This window comes from Canis aureus, chromosome 3, assembly GCF_053574225.1.
Source record: "Canis aureus isolate CA01 chromosome 3, VMU_Caureus_v.1.0, whole genome shotgun sequence".
Classification (NCBI taxonomy): Eukaryota; Metazoa; Chordata; class Mammalia; order Carnivora; family Canidae; genus Canis; species Canis aureus.
In genome coordinates, this window is record NC_135613.1 from 32,608,906 (window position 1) to 32,621,948 (window position 13,043).

Here is a 13,043-nt window from a genome sequence, read left to right on the forward strand (position 1 = left end):
ACCCCAGACTCCTGTACTGCTGGCAGAGATGAGGATGTTCGTGGAGTCCCTGCGGCTCAGCGGTCCTCACTCAGCCCTCCTGCTCCTGGGGCTTGTGCTGGGTGCCGTAGCTGAGCACAACTGTTTCGGGAACACCTACCCCAAAGACGGCAAGTGCTGCAATGACTGCCCACCAGGTGAGTGGCCTGGCCACAGAATTGGGGAGCGGTGCTCATGGGGAGGATGGCATGGGGACCTGAAACATGGGGTTGGGGGTCATAGGGGTAGAGACACGGGGACAGAGGGCAGGGACACTCGACATGGGAGTGGGTGGAGACACAGGAATGGAGGATGGGGAGTGGGGGACTTGCTGATGGCGTCCTGGGACACAAGTGTCATGCGCTAGTGGACTTGGGCTGATGGACCGGGTGACCTGCCATGGGGCTTGGGACAGTGGGCCAGCCGGAGGCTGGGGAGGAGGCTGCCAGGACCGGGGCCAGGGCCAGGGCCAGGGCCAGGGCCAGGCTGAGTCTGAGCAACGTCCCGCTGCAGGTTATGGAATGGAGAGCCGCTGCAGTAGGAGCCATGACACCAAATGTCATCAGTGTCCATCTGGCTTCTACAATGAGGCTACAAATTACGAACCCTGCAAGCCCTGCACTCAGTGCAATCAGAGTGAGTGCCACCCAGCCCCAGCCCGGATCCCTGGCCCTCTGCCCTGGGGGGGGGGGCTGGGGGCCCTGTCGCTCCACCCAGCACTTACATGGGGCCCCCCAACCATAGAAACAAGCCCCAAACCACAGCAGGGCCAGCTGCACCACAGAGGCCCGCTAGGAGTAACCCCTCCCACCAGGGGGGCTGACACCACTTGGGGTCAGGAAGGAGCACATGCCTGCCAGGTGGCCCTCCCCCACACCCCTCCACCCAGGGTCCTGCCACAGGCCTCAGAGGAGGCAGGAAGGGCGGCTGGAACAGCCATGAGGATGGGGAGACATCCCAGGAGCCTGTGGCCAGAAGGAGTGTGGCATCCAGAGACTGGGGATGGGGCCACTGGTCTGGGGGCCCACCTACCGCCCTGGGCGCCCCACCAACTGCTCCTGACACCTCCCAGGAAGTGGGAGTGAACCCAAGAGGAGATGCACACCCACGCAGGACACCATCTGCAGCTGTAAGCCAGGCACAGAGCCCCGGGACGGCTACAAGCGTGGAGTCGGTGAGCCCCACGGGGTGGGCAGCATGTGCATGAGAGGTTAGGCTCTGTGGGCCTGCAGGGGGGACCTGGAGGGGCCAGGGGGCTTCGGGGGCCCGAAGCCATTAAGGAGGCCTGTCTCCCACATTACATGCTATCACTTCCACTGCATGCCACCCCCACTGCCCTGTCAGACCAAGGTCCTTCCCTAGCAAATAGGTTATGCCAAGAATGGGGTGGGGGGAGGCACCTGGGTCAGGGCCAGTGGGTGGACTGTGGGCAGGGAGGAGGGTCTGGCAGCCCTGGAGGGTGAGCGCCTAGCCTCACGTACCAGTCCCAGCAGCCATGGTGTCTGGGTCCCCGACGTGGCCATGGACGGGCTGAGATGGTCCTGCTGCCTTGTTGCAGACTGTGCCCCATGCCCACCCGGACACTTCTCCCCAGGGGATGACCAGGCCTGCAAGCCCTGGACCAAGTGAGTGACCTGCGGGCTGGCTGGTGGGGGTGCTACTGGTGCCTGTCCCCTCATGACCCCTGGCCCCACCCTGCTGTCTCCCTGCTTAGCCCTGCCAGCCCCCACCCACCAGCCTGGCAGCTGGGTTGGAGTGAGGAGGCTGTGAAACTCCCACTCATCCAGACCTAGGGCCTCCATGGGCAGAGGCAGGAAGAGAAGAGTCAGTGGTGGGTGGGTAGGAGGGGACGGGGTGGGGAACCCATGGAAAGGGGGACTGAGGGTGTGGTTCCCTGGGTGGGAGTCTGATGCTGCCTCAGCTGATCCCGTGTGGGTCTCCCATTACTCCCCACCTGTTCAGGTCCTGTCCTAGTTCTGGGCCTATCTGGTCAATCTGGGAGGAGTCGGTGGGGTGGGGGGTGGGCTCTAGCTTGACCCACACCCCTGCCTTCCTCAGCTGTACCTTGATGGGAAGGCGTACAATGCAGCCGGCCAGCAAGAGCTCGGACGCTGTCTGTGAGGACAGGAGCCTCCCCGCCACACTGCCATGGGAGACCCAGAGCCCCCTGACCCGGCCCCCTACCCCTCAGCCCACTATGGCCTGGCCCAGGACCTCGCAGGGGCCCTTCACACCCCCTACGGAGCCCCCCAGGGGTAAGAGGGGGGTGGCTTCACCCCAGCAGCAACCTCTGCTGACTCAAGAGGGAAGGGGGTGAGGAAGGGAGGGAAGTGTTGGGAATGGCCTCTGCCCCCTTGCCCCCCTCAAGAGGCCACCCTGGGGTGGACACCCTCCTCCAGGGGCCCCATCCAGCAGGCCCCGCCTCCCCACAGGCCCCCAGCTGGCTGCTGTCCTGGGCTTGGGCCTAGGCTTGCTGGCCCCCGTGGCAGCCGCACTGGCCTTGCTCCTGCACCACAGAGCCTGGCGGCTGCCCCCCGGTGAGTATACACCGTGACCCCCGCCCAGACTGCCTCCCAAAAGGCTGAGACATTAACCCACCTGCCACCTCCTGCTCTTTCCTCTTCCCCAGGTGGAAATAGCTTCCGGACCCCCATCCAAGAGGAGCATGCTGACGCCAACTCCACCCTGGCCAAGATCTGAGCAGCCAGTGCTCCCACCCCAGGCTGGGGGCCCAGAGGGTCTGCTGGATGTTGAGGGGCATTGTGGGTGCCCCCAGGCACTGGCCAGCACATCCTGTCACCTGGGTGCCCTGTCACCCCGCCACCCCAACCTGCGCCGTTTTAGGTGCTCCTGGGCTGGCATCCAGGGCTCTGCTACGTATGCTGTGCATACTCCCCGCCCAGGGTGGTGCCCCCCCCCCAATAAATGACATGGGCAAATGTGGGTCTCTGACTGGGCACGGGTGGGGAGGCGGCTGCACGCCCATGGTGGGAGAGCTGGGCTGTGCCCACTCTGGCAGAAGACGGATCTCCCACTGAGGCAGGGGTGTGGGGTAGGGGCTTACCCTTTCTCTGGGCATGTCCTGGCACCTGCAGTGTCCTGGGGGTGGCTAGACCACCCAGCCGCTTATTGGGTGGATCTAAGAACTGCTGCTCGGATACCCTGCACTTGGGTGAGAAGGCCCAGGGCACTAGGAAGCCCACTGATCTGGTTCTAGTGGGAGCAGGTAGGAGAGACCTGAGACCCCAGCCCCAAAGGGGACATTTGAGGGCAACCCTTCAGGTCTCTGTGTTCCCCCAGAGCACAGAGCTCAAGAGCCATTCCTTGTTTCTTGAGGCCTTTCAAACCTCAAGGCCTGCCAGACCTGTGAGTGTGTTGCAGATAGTAAGTGGCAAAAGTTGGGCATCACCACTTTGGGAAACTGAGCCTGTTTGGAGCACAGCAGCTTTCTGTGAGACATCAAGCAGGAAAATCCCGCTGCCCGTGGCTTGTCTTCCACAACCATGGCACCCCTCCTAATGGGTACCAGACCAGATTGTAGATGTCCTTTAAGGCAGAGGGGCTGCGGCCAGCGCTAAATGCTGGCCTTGACTCTGGCAGAGCCTCAGCCCTGGCCACCAGCCCTCCTTGTCTCTGGGGCCATCTGTCTCCTCAAGGTCGCCCCAGAGGCCTGTCCAACTTGTCTTCAAACCTCTGACCCCTCTGGTCCCCGCCTGAACATGCGGAGAGAGGACAGAGCTGTTCCATATCCCACTGACACTGGCTTCCCACAGTACTCTGGTGTGGGACTTGGCGGTGAACAGAAGAGTGGAAGCCGTGCCCTCAACACAGGCAGCAAACCCGCACCCTTGATGTGGGGGCAGTGGTGCCCAGGACAGCACCTGGGCGTGGGGAAGTGCAATGGGACCTGTGGAGGAGTCAGGGTGGGGGCAGGGGAGAGGTCAGGTCCTGGGGCCCGGGGTTTCTTGCCCATACCCACCCCTGCCTGGCTGAGCCATCCCTGCCATAGGGTGGAAACATGGACAGTGTTGCCTTCTCTGTGTTTCTTCACCAACCCTCAGCACACTGTCCAACCCCTTACCCCCTGCCCGGCTGCTGAAAACCCACAGACCCTCTCCACCTCAGCCCTGCCTGACCCCCAGCCCCCACCTGATCCCCGTCCCCACCTGACCCCAGGCCTGGGTGTTGAGCTGTGATTTCACACAAGCTCCAGAAGCCCCCTCCGTGCCCCCACAGTCAGATCCCACCCCCTCTGGTTACTGAAGGACCTTCTGCTAACAAAACAGAAGTGACTCCTGTAAGCTGGGACAAGTGATGATGCAAACATGCGGTGAGCCGCTCACAGAGGGCTGGAAAACACAGATAGAGATCATCTCTCCCGCGCTGCCCAGTTCTGCAAGCTCCACTTGTCCACGCAGCCTGTGGCTAGGGCTGGGGGGGCGGCTTCCGGAGAGGCTGGGACCAGAAAGCACACGCAGGCACTGACATTTCGCAGACGTCACTCCTGCCTTTTGAGGGGCCCTGCTTGTCAGCCACCATCTCTATGGGCACGTAACCTGGGCCCTTTGATTCCTGTGTGGCTGTAGGTGGCAGCCACTGAAGAACCTTCCTCTCCTGCTCACCCCCAGGCTCCCCAGGGAACATTTTCTGCACAGAGCTGCTCCTGCCCAGCCCACCTTCACCCCTCCACCACAACAAACTACTTCCAGAAGTTTCTCTATCCCTGCTTCCAGAAGAGCCAGCTGGCACATGCACAGTCTGACAAGCATCATTTGTTGGGTATTGATCCCATTTTCCTGGGCCACGGTATACTGCCCGCTTACCAGAGTTGGGGTGACCCTGCACTGCCACAGACCTGTCCCCTTGGTCTTTGAACTGAGCAGTAGACGAAGGTCCAGAACTATTGGTTCTGTGCTTGGAGCGCCTTTACCAGCTGTCCCTCTTGTCCCAGCGCTTGGACACAGGTCCGTGTCTGGGAGCTGAAGGGAGATCTCAGGGCTCTACTGAACCCACCCAAGAGCCCCCTCCTTCCCCTGTAGGACCCGGTTTGCCCCCTGCAGAGGAGTTGTGCATCCTGGGACTTGGAGAACTAAGTCCTGTCATTCCCCTCGGAGAAGGGACAGCTGCCCATGAGACCAGGTACAGACACAGGTCTCAGAGGGCATGAGCACACCTGCAGCCCCGGGGCGTCACCACAGTCACGCTCCTAAGACCCTGGCTCCAGGGAGGCTTCCCGGAGAAGGCAGGGATCCAGAGGCCCTCCGTGTCACATGAGGAAGCCAAAGCTCATAGTGAACTGGAGGCTGAATTCTCTGGTTGGAGAGCTCGGTTGGGGGCTGGCCCTCCCCACCCTCCAGGAGGAGCAGATCTGTTTGGAGAGGTCTGAGTGGGACCTGGCCCAGTGGTGAGAGCAGGGGCCTAAGCAAGCCACCTCTGGCCCAGAGCTTCCAGTGACTAGAGGTTCCATCAATGCCCAGACCTCTCCTGAGATCTGAGGAGGTCTCTGGGTTGAGAGATGTGATGGGGCCCCCCTGGGGCTCTAAGCTGTGAGCAGTGAATCTGCACAGCTACAGAGGTGTGTGTGCTGGGGCTTCATGTGCACCTGGAGCCCAGTTAGACCTTGATGGCCAAGTGAGGGGCTTGTCTCAATCCCTGGAAAGTGGGGAGGCCTCTGGGTGTGGGGCTCTGTGCTGAGCCTCACCAGGTAGGGCCATGATGCCTGTTGATGGGGGCTAGCTGACTAGGGAGGTGGAGATCTTTAAAAGCCTGTGAGGCCCTCCTGAGGAAGCTAGGGGACCCAGCCAGGCACAGTGAGGGAGCAGTCCCTGCACTAGCTCCCCTGTGGGCACTTCCCACCTCAGCATGCTGACGCTTAGCATCTAGCTCCCACCGTTTCTGCTGGTGTCTATCCCTTTAGACCGGACAGATCCACAGGTTTGACTAGAACAGGTTTCTGATCCTCCCCCTTGAAGTGTTGCCCCAGACCTAGCTGGGGGTGGGGGGGCAGGCTGGGGAGGCAGGTTGCTCTGTGTTCCCCCTCCCACATACACATTCAGGGGCATATTTAAATTCTAGGTAGGAGGGATCCCTGGGTGGCGCAGCGGTTTGGCGCCTGCCTTTGGCCCGGGGCACGATCCTGGAGACCCAGGATCGAATCCCATGTCGGGCTCCCGGTGCATGGAGCCTGCTTCTCCCTCTGCCTGTGTCTCTGCCTCTCTCTCTCTCTCTCTGTGACTATCATAAATAAAAAAAAAAAAAAAAGAAAGAAAGAAAAAATTAAAAAAAATTCTAGGTAGGAATTCCTGGACCAAAGTGCAAGGACACTTAGGAACCCCAAAGGTCACCCTCTTTCTGCTTGCTCACTGCACATGAGTCTCCTGGAGGCCTCCCTCCCTCCGTGATGGTGCTCTGCAGCCTGCCAAGAGACCCCACCTCCCTGAGATACAGCCAGGCTCAGTTGACTTAAATTTTTTCAATTTTTAAAATAATTTAGAGCAGTTTTGGGTTCACACTAAAATTGTGCGGCAGCTGCAGATTTCCCTGGTGCTCCTGCCCCATGCCGGCTCCCACGCCCGGGGTCCTGGGGTGCCTGGTGTGTAACAAGGAGTCCTGCTGCTCAGACAAAGCGGTAAGGACCTGTTGCCGCCCCTCTGGTCACGCAGAGCAGTGTCCTACCCCCCTGCGAGCCGCTAGGTGCAGCCGGCGGGTTCCCTTTCTTCCACTCGGCCCGGGGAGAGGCCCTCGTGGCGGGGCGGGGCGGGGCGCGCCGGATGGGGGCGTGGTGGGCCGGCCCCTCAAATCTCCCAGCTCGCTGGGCCGCGGGGGCCATGGGGGCGCGGCGCGCAGGGCTGTGCGGCGTCGTGCTGCTCTGCGCGCTGGGCCTGGGCCGCCCCGGGGCTCCGAGCTGCGGCCCAGGCCGCCTCCTGCGCGGAACGGGGACAGATGCGCGCTGCTGTCGCCCGTGCGCACCGGGTGAGGCGGGTAAGGGCCGGGGAACCGGGGAAGGGGTAAGGGGGCGGGCGCAGGGAGGACCTCTGAGGAGGGGCTGGGGTGTGAGAGCCCTCACCAAGGCGAGTGTTGGGTCCTCCGCGCAGGAAGGCTGTCCCAGCTCCAGCTGAGGGTAAAGGCCACCACTGTCTGCCCAGATCAGGGTGGCAGCACACTCCCTGCCCCGGCCCTAGCTCTGTGGGAGACAGCAAGTTTGGGGACAACCCCAGAGTGTCAGCCTGCCAGAGCCTGGGAATCGAGAAGGGAGGGTCTGAGGGTCCCAAGTCTCAGTGAGGCTTGCAGAGGCAGGCAGCCTGCCCTGAGGGTCATGGCAGCTGGGGGCCGTGCAGGAAGGAGAGGGAGCAGGTCCCTCAGGGGACCCCTTGTCCAGCAGAGATGTGTTCTGGTCACTCCCCCTAGGTGGGAGCAGCTTCAGGGGTTGAGGGACACAGCCAGGCCACATGGGTGGAGGAGCTGGATGCCGAGGAGGCAGACAGCTGGACCAAATGGGGGTCTGAGGGTGGGGAGACTGCCCTTCCCTTTATCATCCCATTCCCCCTGAAGGGCCCCTGGGAGAGCCCTGAGGAGGGAGGGGCTTGGCCCAGCTGCTGAGAGGGCTGGATTTTCTCTTGCTCAGCTGAGAAGGTTTGTCCTGAGCTGGACTGCACGTGTGTCCAGCCAGGGTTCCACTGTGGAGACCCCCAGTGCAAGACCTGCAAGCACCACACTTGCCCCCCTGGCCAGGAGGTACGGCCTCATGGTAAGTCACTGGCAGCTGTGGCCTGAGCAGGACAGTGGGTTAGACCAGGGCCGAGCCAGAGCTCATGGGAGTGGGTGTGTAGCCAGTGCCATGTGGGGGTGGAAGGTACATTCATGTCCTCTGGGCAGGCAGGCACTGGCATCTCTGCTGTTTATTGCTTCAGCCTAAATATGAGTCCCAGCACCCATGCAGCTCTGGGAAGTCCTTCCCTGTCCTAGCCTGGCTTTCTCTCTCCAGAGTTAGGGTATTCTTCAGGGCTGGTTGTGTGAAGTAGTGGAGTGTCCAGGGCTGTCTAGCCCTTAGGCCCTGGCTCTGACCAGGCCCCCAGTCCTCCACGTACCTTAAGCATCTGCATGATGATCTGACAAAACTAGGCCTGCCCCCTGTTGCCCTGTCTGGTGGTCAAGTGTATCCTAGAAGGAGCAGCTCAAATCCTCTTGGGGCTTACTTTGCTGATGGGAAGAGCATAGTGTCACTTGAGCAGCGTTGTGATGTTGGATAGGGCAGGATCTAGGGGCAGCTGGGGCACAAGCCTCACCTGGTCTATCTGGGATCCTCACTGACCTCTTGCCCTCCGGGCTACTGGACCAAGCATGAGGCCTGGCCTGGGTCTTTGCCTGGTTTCCACCCCCACCCCCTCTGGGCTCCCTCACCCTCCAGCCTTCCAGGGGACAGGCCCCTGCACCTCCCTCTGGCCATGTGCCACACAGCTCTCCATCCCCAGATCCCCCAGGGACCTCCACTCAGCTCAGGGTCACAGCCCTGGGGTCTCCCCAAGTCTGCTTCCCCCTCAGATGCCTGCCTGGAATGGGGCATACATGATTTATAACAGGTCTGGGTCTTGCAGGCATCAGAGACCTCAGTCTAGTGGATGAGGTGTGTTGGAGTCATTCCGCTGTAGACTCAGGCCCCAGATGGATCCCATCTCATCCGCCCCAACAAACCTTGGCTGTCTGTCTGTCTCTAGGGAATTTCAATTTTGGCTTTGAGTGTGTCGACTGTGCCGCAGGGACCTTCTCTGGAGGCCAAGAGGGTCGCTGCAAACCCTGGTCAGAGTGAGTCCTGGCAGGACCTTCGGGTGGCCGGGCAGTTCCTGAGGGAGGGGCCTCTCCGATCCTTCCTGGCACAATCCTTCCTGGCACGGTGACCCTCGCACAAGTCAGAGGACAGCAGCGTGCGGAGGGGTTGCTCCGGTGGCCATGGGCTGATGGAGGGCTCTGTGTCCGTGTGTCCCAGCTGCTCCCAGTTTGGATATCCTACCACGTTCCCCGGGAACAAGACACACAATGCTGTCTGCAGCCCAGGGCTGCCACCCACCGAGCCGCGTGATCCACTGACCATCGTGCTCCTCACCGTGGCCGCCTGCATCCTGGTCCTGAGTGGGACCCAGCTTGTCCTGCACATCTGGCAGCTGAGGGGGCATCGTAGGTGGCCGCCAGGTCAGTGGTCCCCAGGGGTGGGAGGGGTGGGTCCTTGGGCTGCCTGCTGACTGAAGCTGCTTTGCAGAGACCCAGCTGCTCCTGGAGACACGGCCGCCAGCAGAGGACACCTGCAGCTGCCAGTTCCCTGAGGAAGAGCGGGGGGAGCAGCTGTCGCCAGACAAAGGCCAGCTAAGGGACCTGTGGGTGTGAGGCCTGGCTGTCCTCTGCTGCTGCAGACTCGGAGCTGGCCCACCCAGGAAGCACCCTGGGTGGACCCTTGGGAGCCAGGGCTCCTACCCTGCCATGGGGCCCCAGCTCTGGGCCTGGCCCTGCTCCCCTCGATGGCGGAAGTGGGTGGGGGGTGGTGACCGTGACCCATCCCCCAGACCTTGCAGAAGAGACAGCAGCTGTGCCAGACCCCACAGGAGATACAGACACAGCCATGACTGCCTCCCTCCCTTGCTGGCCCTGTCTGGGGCCCCCGGCTCCCAGGACAGGAGGCTGTGCCCCAGTGCTGGACCTGGCTGCCGGCAGCGCTTAATAAACACTTGTGTAGTGACCCAAGTGGATGTGTTCTGGGGTCGGGGGACAGGGAGACAAGGCCTCCCTGACTAGAAGCCCCTCTCCCCCCACCTCATCTGCTTCCAGCCTAGGCGGGGCTGGGGGTGGGGGGCAGCTCTCAGGGCCATTCTCGTCCTGGACACAAGCACTTAGCAGGGACCATGGGACTTGGAAGGCTTCTTGGAGGAAGGGCACCATGATGGATACTTTTCCTGCGTGCCTTTTCACGGCTCTTTGGAAACCCCTCCCCTGGCAATCTGCTCAGCACACTGGGACCATTAGATTCTGTGTCTGGTCTCTGGCCTGCTTCTGCTCCGGACTCTGGGTCCTGGGCTGCTCACACAGCCTACTGGCTCCTGCAGGGGGCCTTTCCTTGTGTCATTCACCCCCAAGTCCCAGACGAGGTCTACGCCCAGCACGTCGTGGTCTGGAGGGTGACCTCCCAGTAACCTGCCTTTGGCCTGCACCCTTTCTCCAAGTCTCACTGCTTACCTCCCTCCACCACCTCCCCAGACCCTTGTCCCTTGGGGCATGTTCTAGGCTCCCGCTCGTGGGAACTGAGCAGTGTTCTTCCCACACCTGGAGACTTTGATAAAAAAATCCTTGACACAGCGGTCCTGGGTGTGGAAGGTAGGCCCCTGGAGGCTGGTCTCGGCAGCAGCACCCTGCAGGTGCCAGCACACCCAGCCACCTGCCCGAAGTCAGTGCTCCAACAACCCCTACACCCCTCTCCTGCCTGTAGCTACCCAGAAACGTCTCCTGACTCATTGTCCCAACAGGCATCAAGGAGGTGGTGAAGAGCTCTGGAAGCATCGTGTCTAGGGCATCACCTGTGTCCCCACCCCACCTCAGCATGGCACAGCCTGCTTCTACCCCTGGAGGGTGGGGTGTGAACAACTGCTTTATGATTTTACTCATACTGGAAGCCCTCATCCTCTCCATGCCTGCTGGATCCCGGGCTCATCCCTGGCTGGATGTCAGGGGACAGTGGAAGACAGCACTGGCAAAGCCAGTGAAGTGCATTCTAGGAGAGCCCCCAGCAAACTTCTCTGGGACCTGCCGGCCACACTCCTGGCCACTCTTGGGTCTCCAGGCCAGGTTTCCTGCCCTGCCCACCCCTTACCCACCCTGCTTTGGGAAGCCAGCTCTCCTCTGGGCTTGCTCTTGTCACCTGTGTCACTTGACAGTCTCACTCCCATGGATGGGGCACATGGGATGCTCACAGCTGCCTAGGACCTTCTATAGTGGCTGGCTCAGGCTGCCCCAGGGCAAAGGGTTCCCCAACAATGGCTCAGCTGTCCCCAGTGGTGGTTGGGGAGAGGAGGCAGGTCATCTGCACTCACAGACCTTCCTGAGAAACCACTCTGGCCTGCACACACCCAAGTCCCGAGGGACCTCTCTGTTGGCTGACTCAGCATGGAAACTCCCCGGGGGGGGGGTCCCATGTGGGGTGGTAGCACCCTGACGTCAGTATGGGGGCGGCACAGAGCAGGGTGGGAGATTCCAAGGCCCAGGTGGAGAATGGGGAGGAGGCTAGATTCAGGGGGGCTGGGCAGGAGGGGTCTGGCCCTGAGGATCTCAGGGTTTTGGGGAGGGCTGGATCGGCCCCCTTCTCTCTGTCCCTCCGCCACAGCACCTCACAGAGATGCCCCCATCCCTCATCCCAGCTTGGGGCACAGGGGCTGTAGAGTCAGGAGGAGAACCCAGAGCATGGCTGTGCAGAGGTACCACTAGGGGTTTTAGATGGGAGAGGACTGACCAGACCCAAGGTCTAGGGGACGGAAGTGTGGGTGGGTGGGTGTTGGAGGGGACAATGCCTGGGGCAGGGTGGGCCGAGGGGTGGACCTGGCGTAAGGGGCTGTAGGGGCTCCTGTGCCCTCCTACTCAGCCCAGCTCCCCGGCATGGAGGCAGGTGCATGCCCAGCAGCAGAGCCTGACAGGCCGCCTGACCTCCTGGCTCACTGAGCCCCAACAGAGACCCCCCCAGGAAACCCTGCCCCGCCAGCTCTAGGCACCTGACTGCTTCCTCTGGAAACCCCCACTCTACGGAACAGCTCTTCAGCTGTTCTGGAAAACCGCAGCTCCTCCGCTCCGGCTGGGAGTCCACGGTGTCTAGTTAAACCTCAGATAAGGGCCTGAAGGCCGCCGTGGTTCTCAGAAGTGCTTCCTGCCACAGTCACCCCCTGCTCCTCACCCCTCCACTTGCTGGAAAAGGCCCCTGCCTCTTCCTTTACTGAGATCTGGACCCAGCCAGTGTGGGTCACCCTCGGCTGGACAGAGGGGTGGGGACCCATCTGAGATGGAACTGGACACTGGCCCCTCTCAGCCCCAGCCCTGCCACAGCTGCAGGGAGCTGTCTGAAGGCAGGTGGTGCCTGGCTGCCCCCAGGCACGTTGATAATTTAGGTTCATGATGCCAGGCCTGACCATGCTGGGGCTTTGACAGGATGTGTGGCCATCACTCATGGCCACCTCCTGCACCTCGTGGTTTCCTGAACATTCAGGAGCAAGCAGTCTTCTTCCAGTGGGGCTGAAGTCTGAGGCTTCTGGAGGGGTTACCCCTGTGGCCCCTGTGGCAGTTTCACCAAGTGGTTGTGCTGGGGGTGGAGATAGAGTCACCTCCACCCCCACGTGTCTCATGTTTCCAGGAAGCTTCTGGAGTTGAGATGCTTTCCAGAGATGCTGATTCGGGGCAGTGCTGCTCCAGACCCCTTTCTCAGACACACATTCCACAGGAGATGGGCTTCGGGGGGCCCAGGGGAAGGTCCTCTGAGTCCTTGGGGCTCCTTGGGACCTTTATCTGAATCAGACCTGTGGCTGCTAGAAGGTGCTCAGCAGACCCGGCACTGTGTCCACCAGAGGCTGAAGGAAGCCCCAGTGGGTGCCAAGGTGGGGCCTGTGCCGGGCAGTCCCCCCGATGGATGCAGCAATGATGGGGGTCCCTGAGTGGTGCCCTGGTGAGAGCAGAAGGCACTGCTTGAGTTCCCCACCTATCGGTAGGACCCTAGGACTCAGCCTTGGAGGGGGAAAAGGGGAGAGGCAAGGAGGGAGTGTGGGTGAGGGGGGCGGGGGAGATACTTAGCTTCCAGGAGCCTGTATTCACCTTGAATTGCAAACTCCAGCAGCGGTGCTGGCAGCCCTGTCTGAGGCACTAGGGAAGCTGTCCCTCCCGTGCTTCTGGGGCAGGCTCCTTGAGCCCCTGAAGGCGTCCTGAGCCCCTCTTCTGTGTCTGCTGCCCATCTGTGTCATTTGAATCCTGGGATCCACCTCGTACCTCCAGGTGTTTGGAGGTACACG

At 61.5% G+C, this 13,043-nt stretch overlaps 2 protein-coding genes across 4 annotated transcripts; both read left to right on the forward strand.

The window, feature by feature from the left end:
- TNFRSF4 (TNF receptor superfamily member 4) lies at positions 1-2,948 on the forward strand. Of its 3 annotated transcripts, none has more exons than XM_077883683.1 (7): positions 1-176; positions 532-654; positions 1,091-1,228; positions 1,577-1,643; positions 2,077-2,273; positions 2,451-2,555; positions 2,648-2,948. In XM_077883683.1, exons 1-7 carry the CDS (start codon positions 29-31, stop codon positions 2,716-2,718), a joined length of 849 nt encoding a protein of 282 aa, XP_077739809.1. In that variant the 5' UTR covers positions 1-28; the 3' UTR covers positions 2,719-2,948. The 3 variants fall into 3 exon arrangements, with proteins under 3 accessions (XP_077739809.1, XP_077739810.1, XP_077739816.1); XM_077883684.1 differs by having other exon boundaries at positions 1,091-1,192; XM_077883690.1 differs by lacking the exon at positions 2,451-2,555.
- A 3,897-nt stretch (positions 2,949-6,845) lies between these two features.
- TNFRSF18 (TNF receptor superfamily member 18) lies at positions 6,846-9,745 on the forward strand. The gene is made up of 5 exons (XM_077883701.1): positions 6,846-6,999; positions 7,643-7,765; positions 8,733-8,820; positions 9,002-9,204; positions 9,272-9,745. The coding sequence occupies exons 1-5, from the start codon at positions 6,846-6,848 to the stop codon at positions 9,394-9,396; spliced, it is 693 nt and encodes a 230-aa protein (XP_077739827.1). The 3' UTR covers positions 9,397-9,745.
- The last annotated feature ends 3,298 nt before the right edge of the window (positions 9,746-13,043 follow it).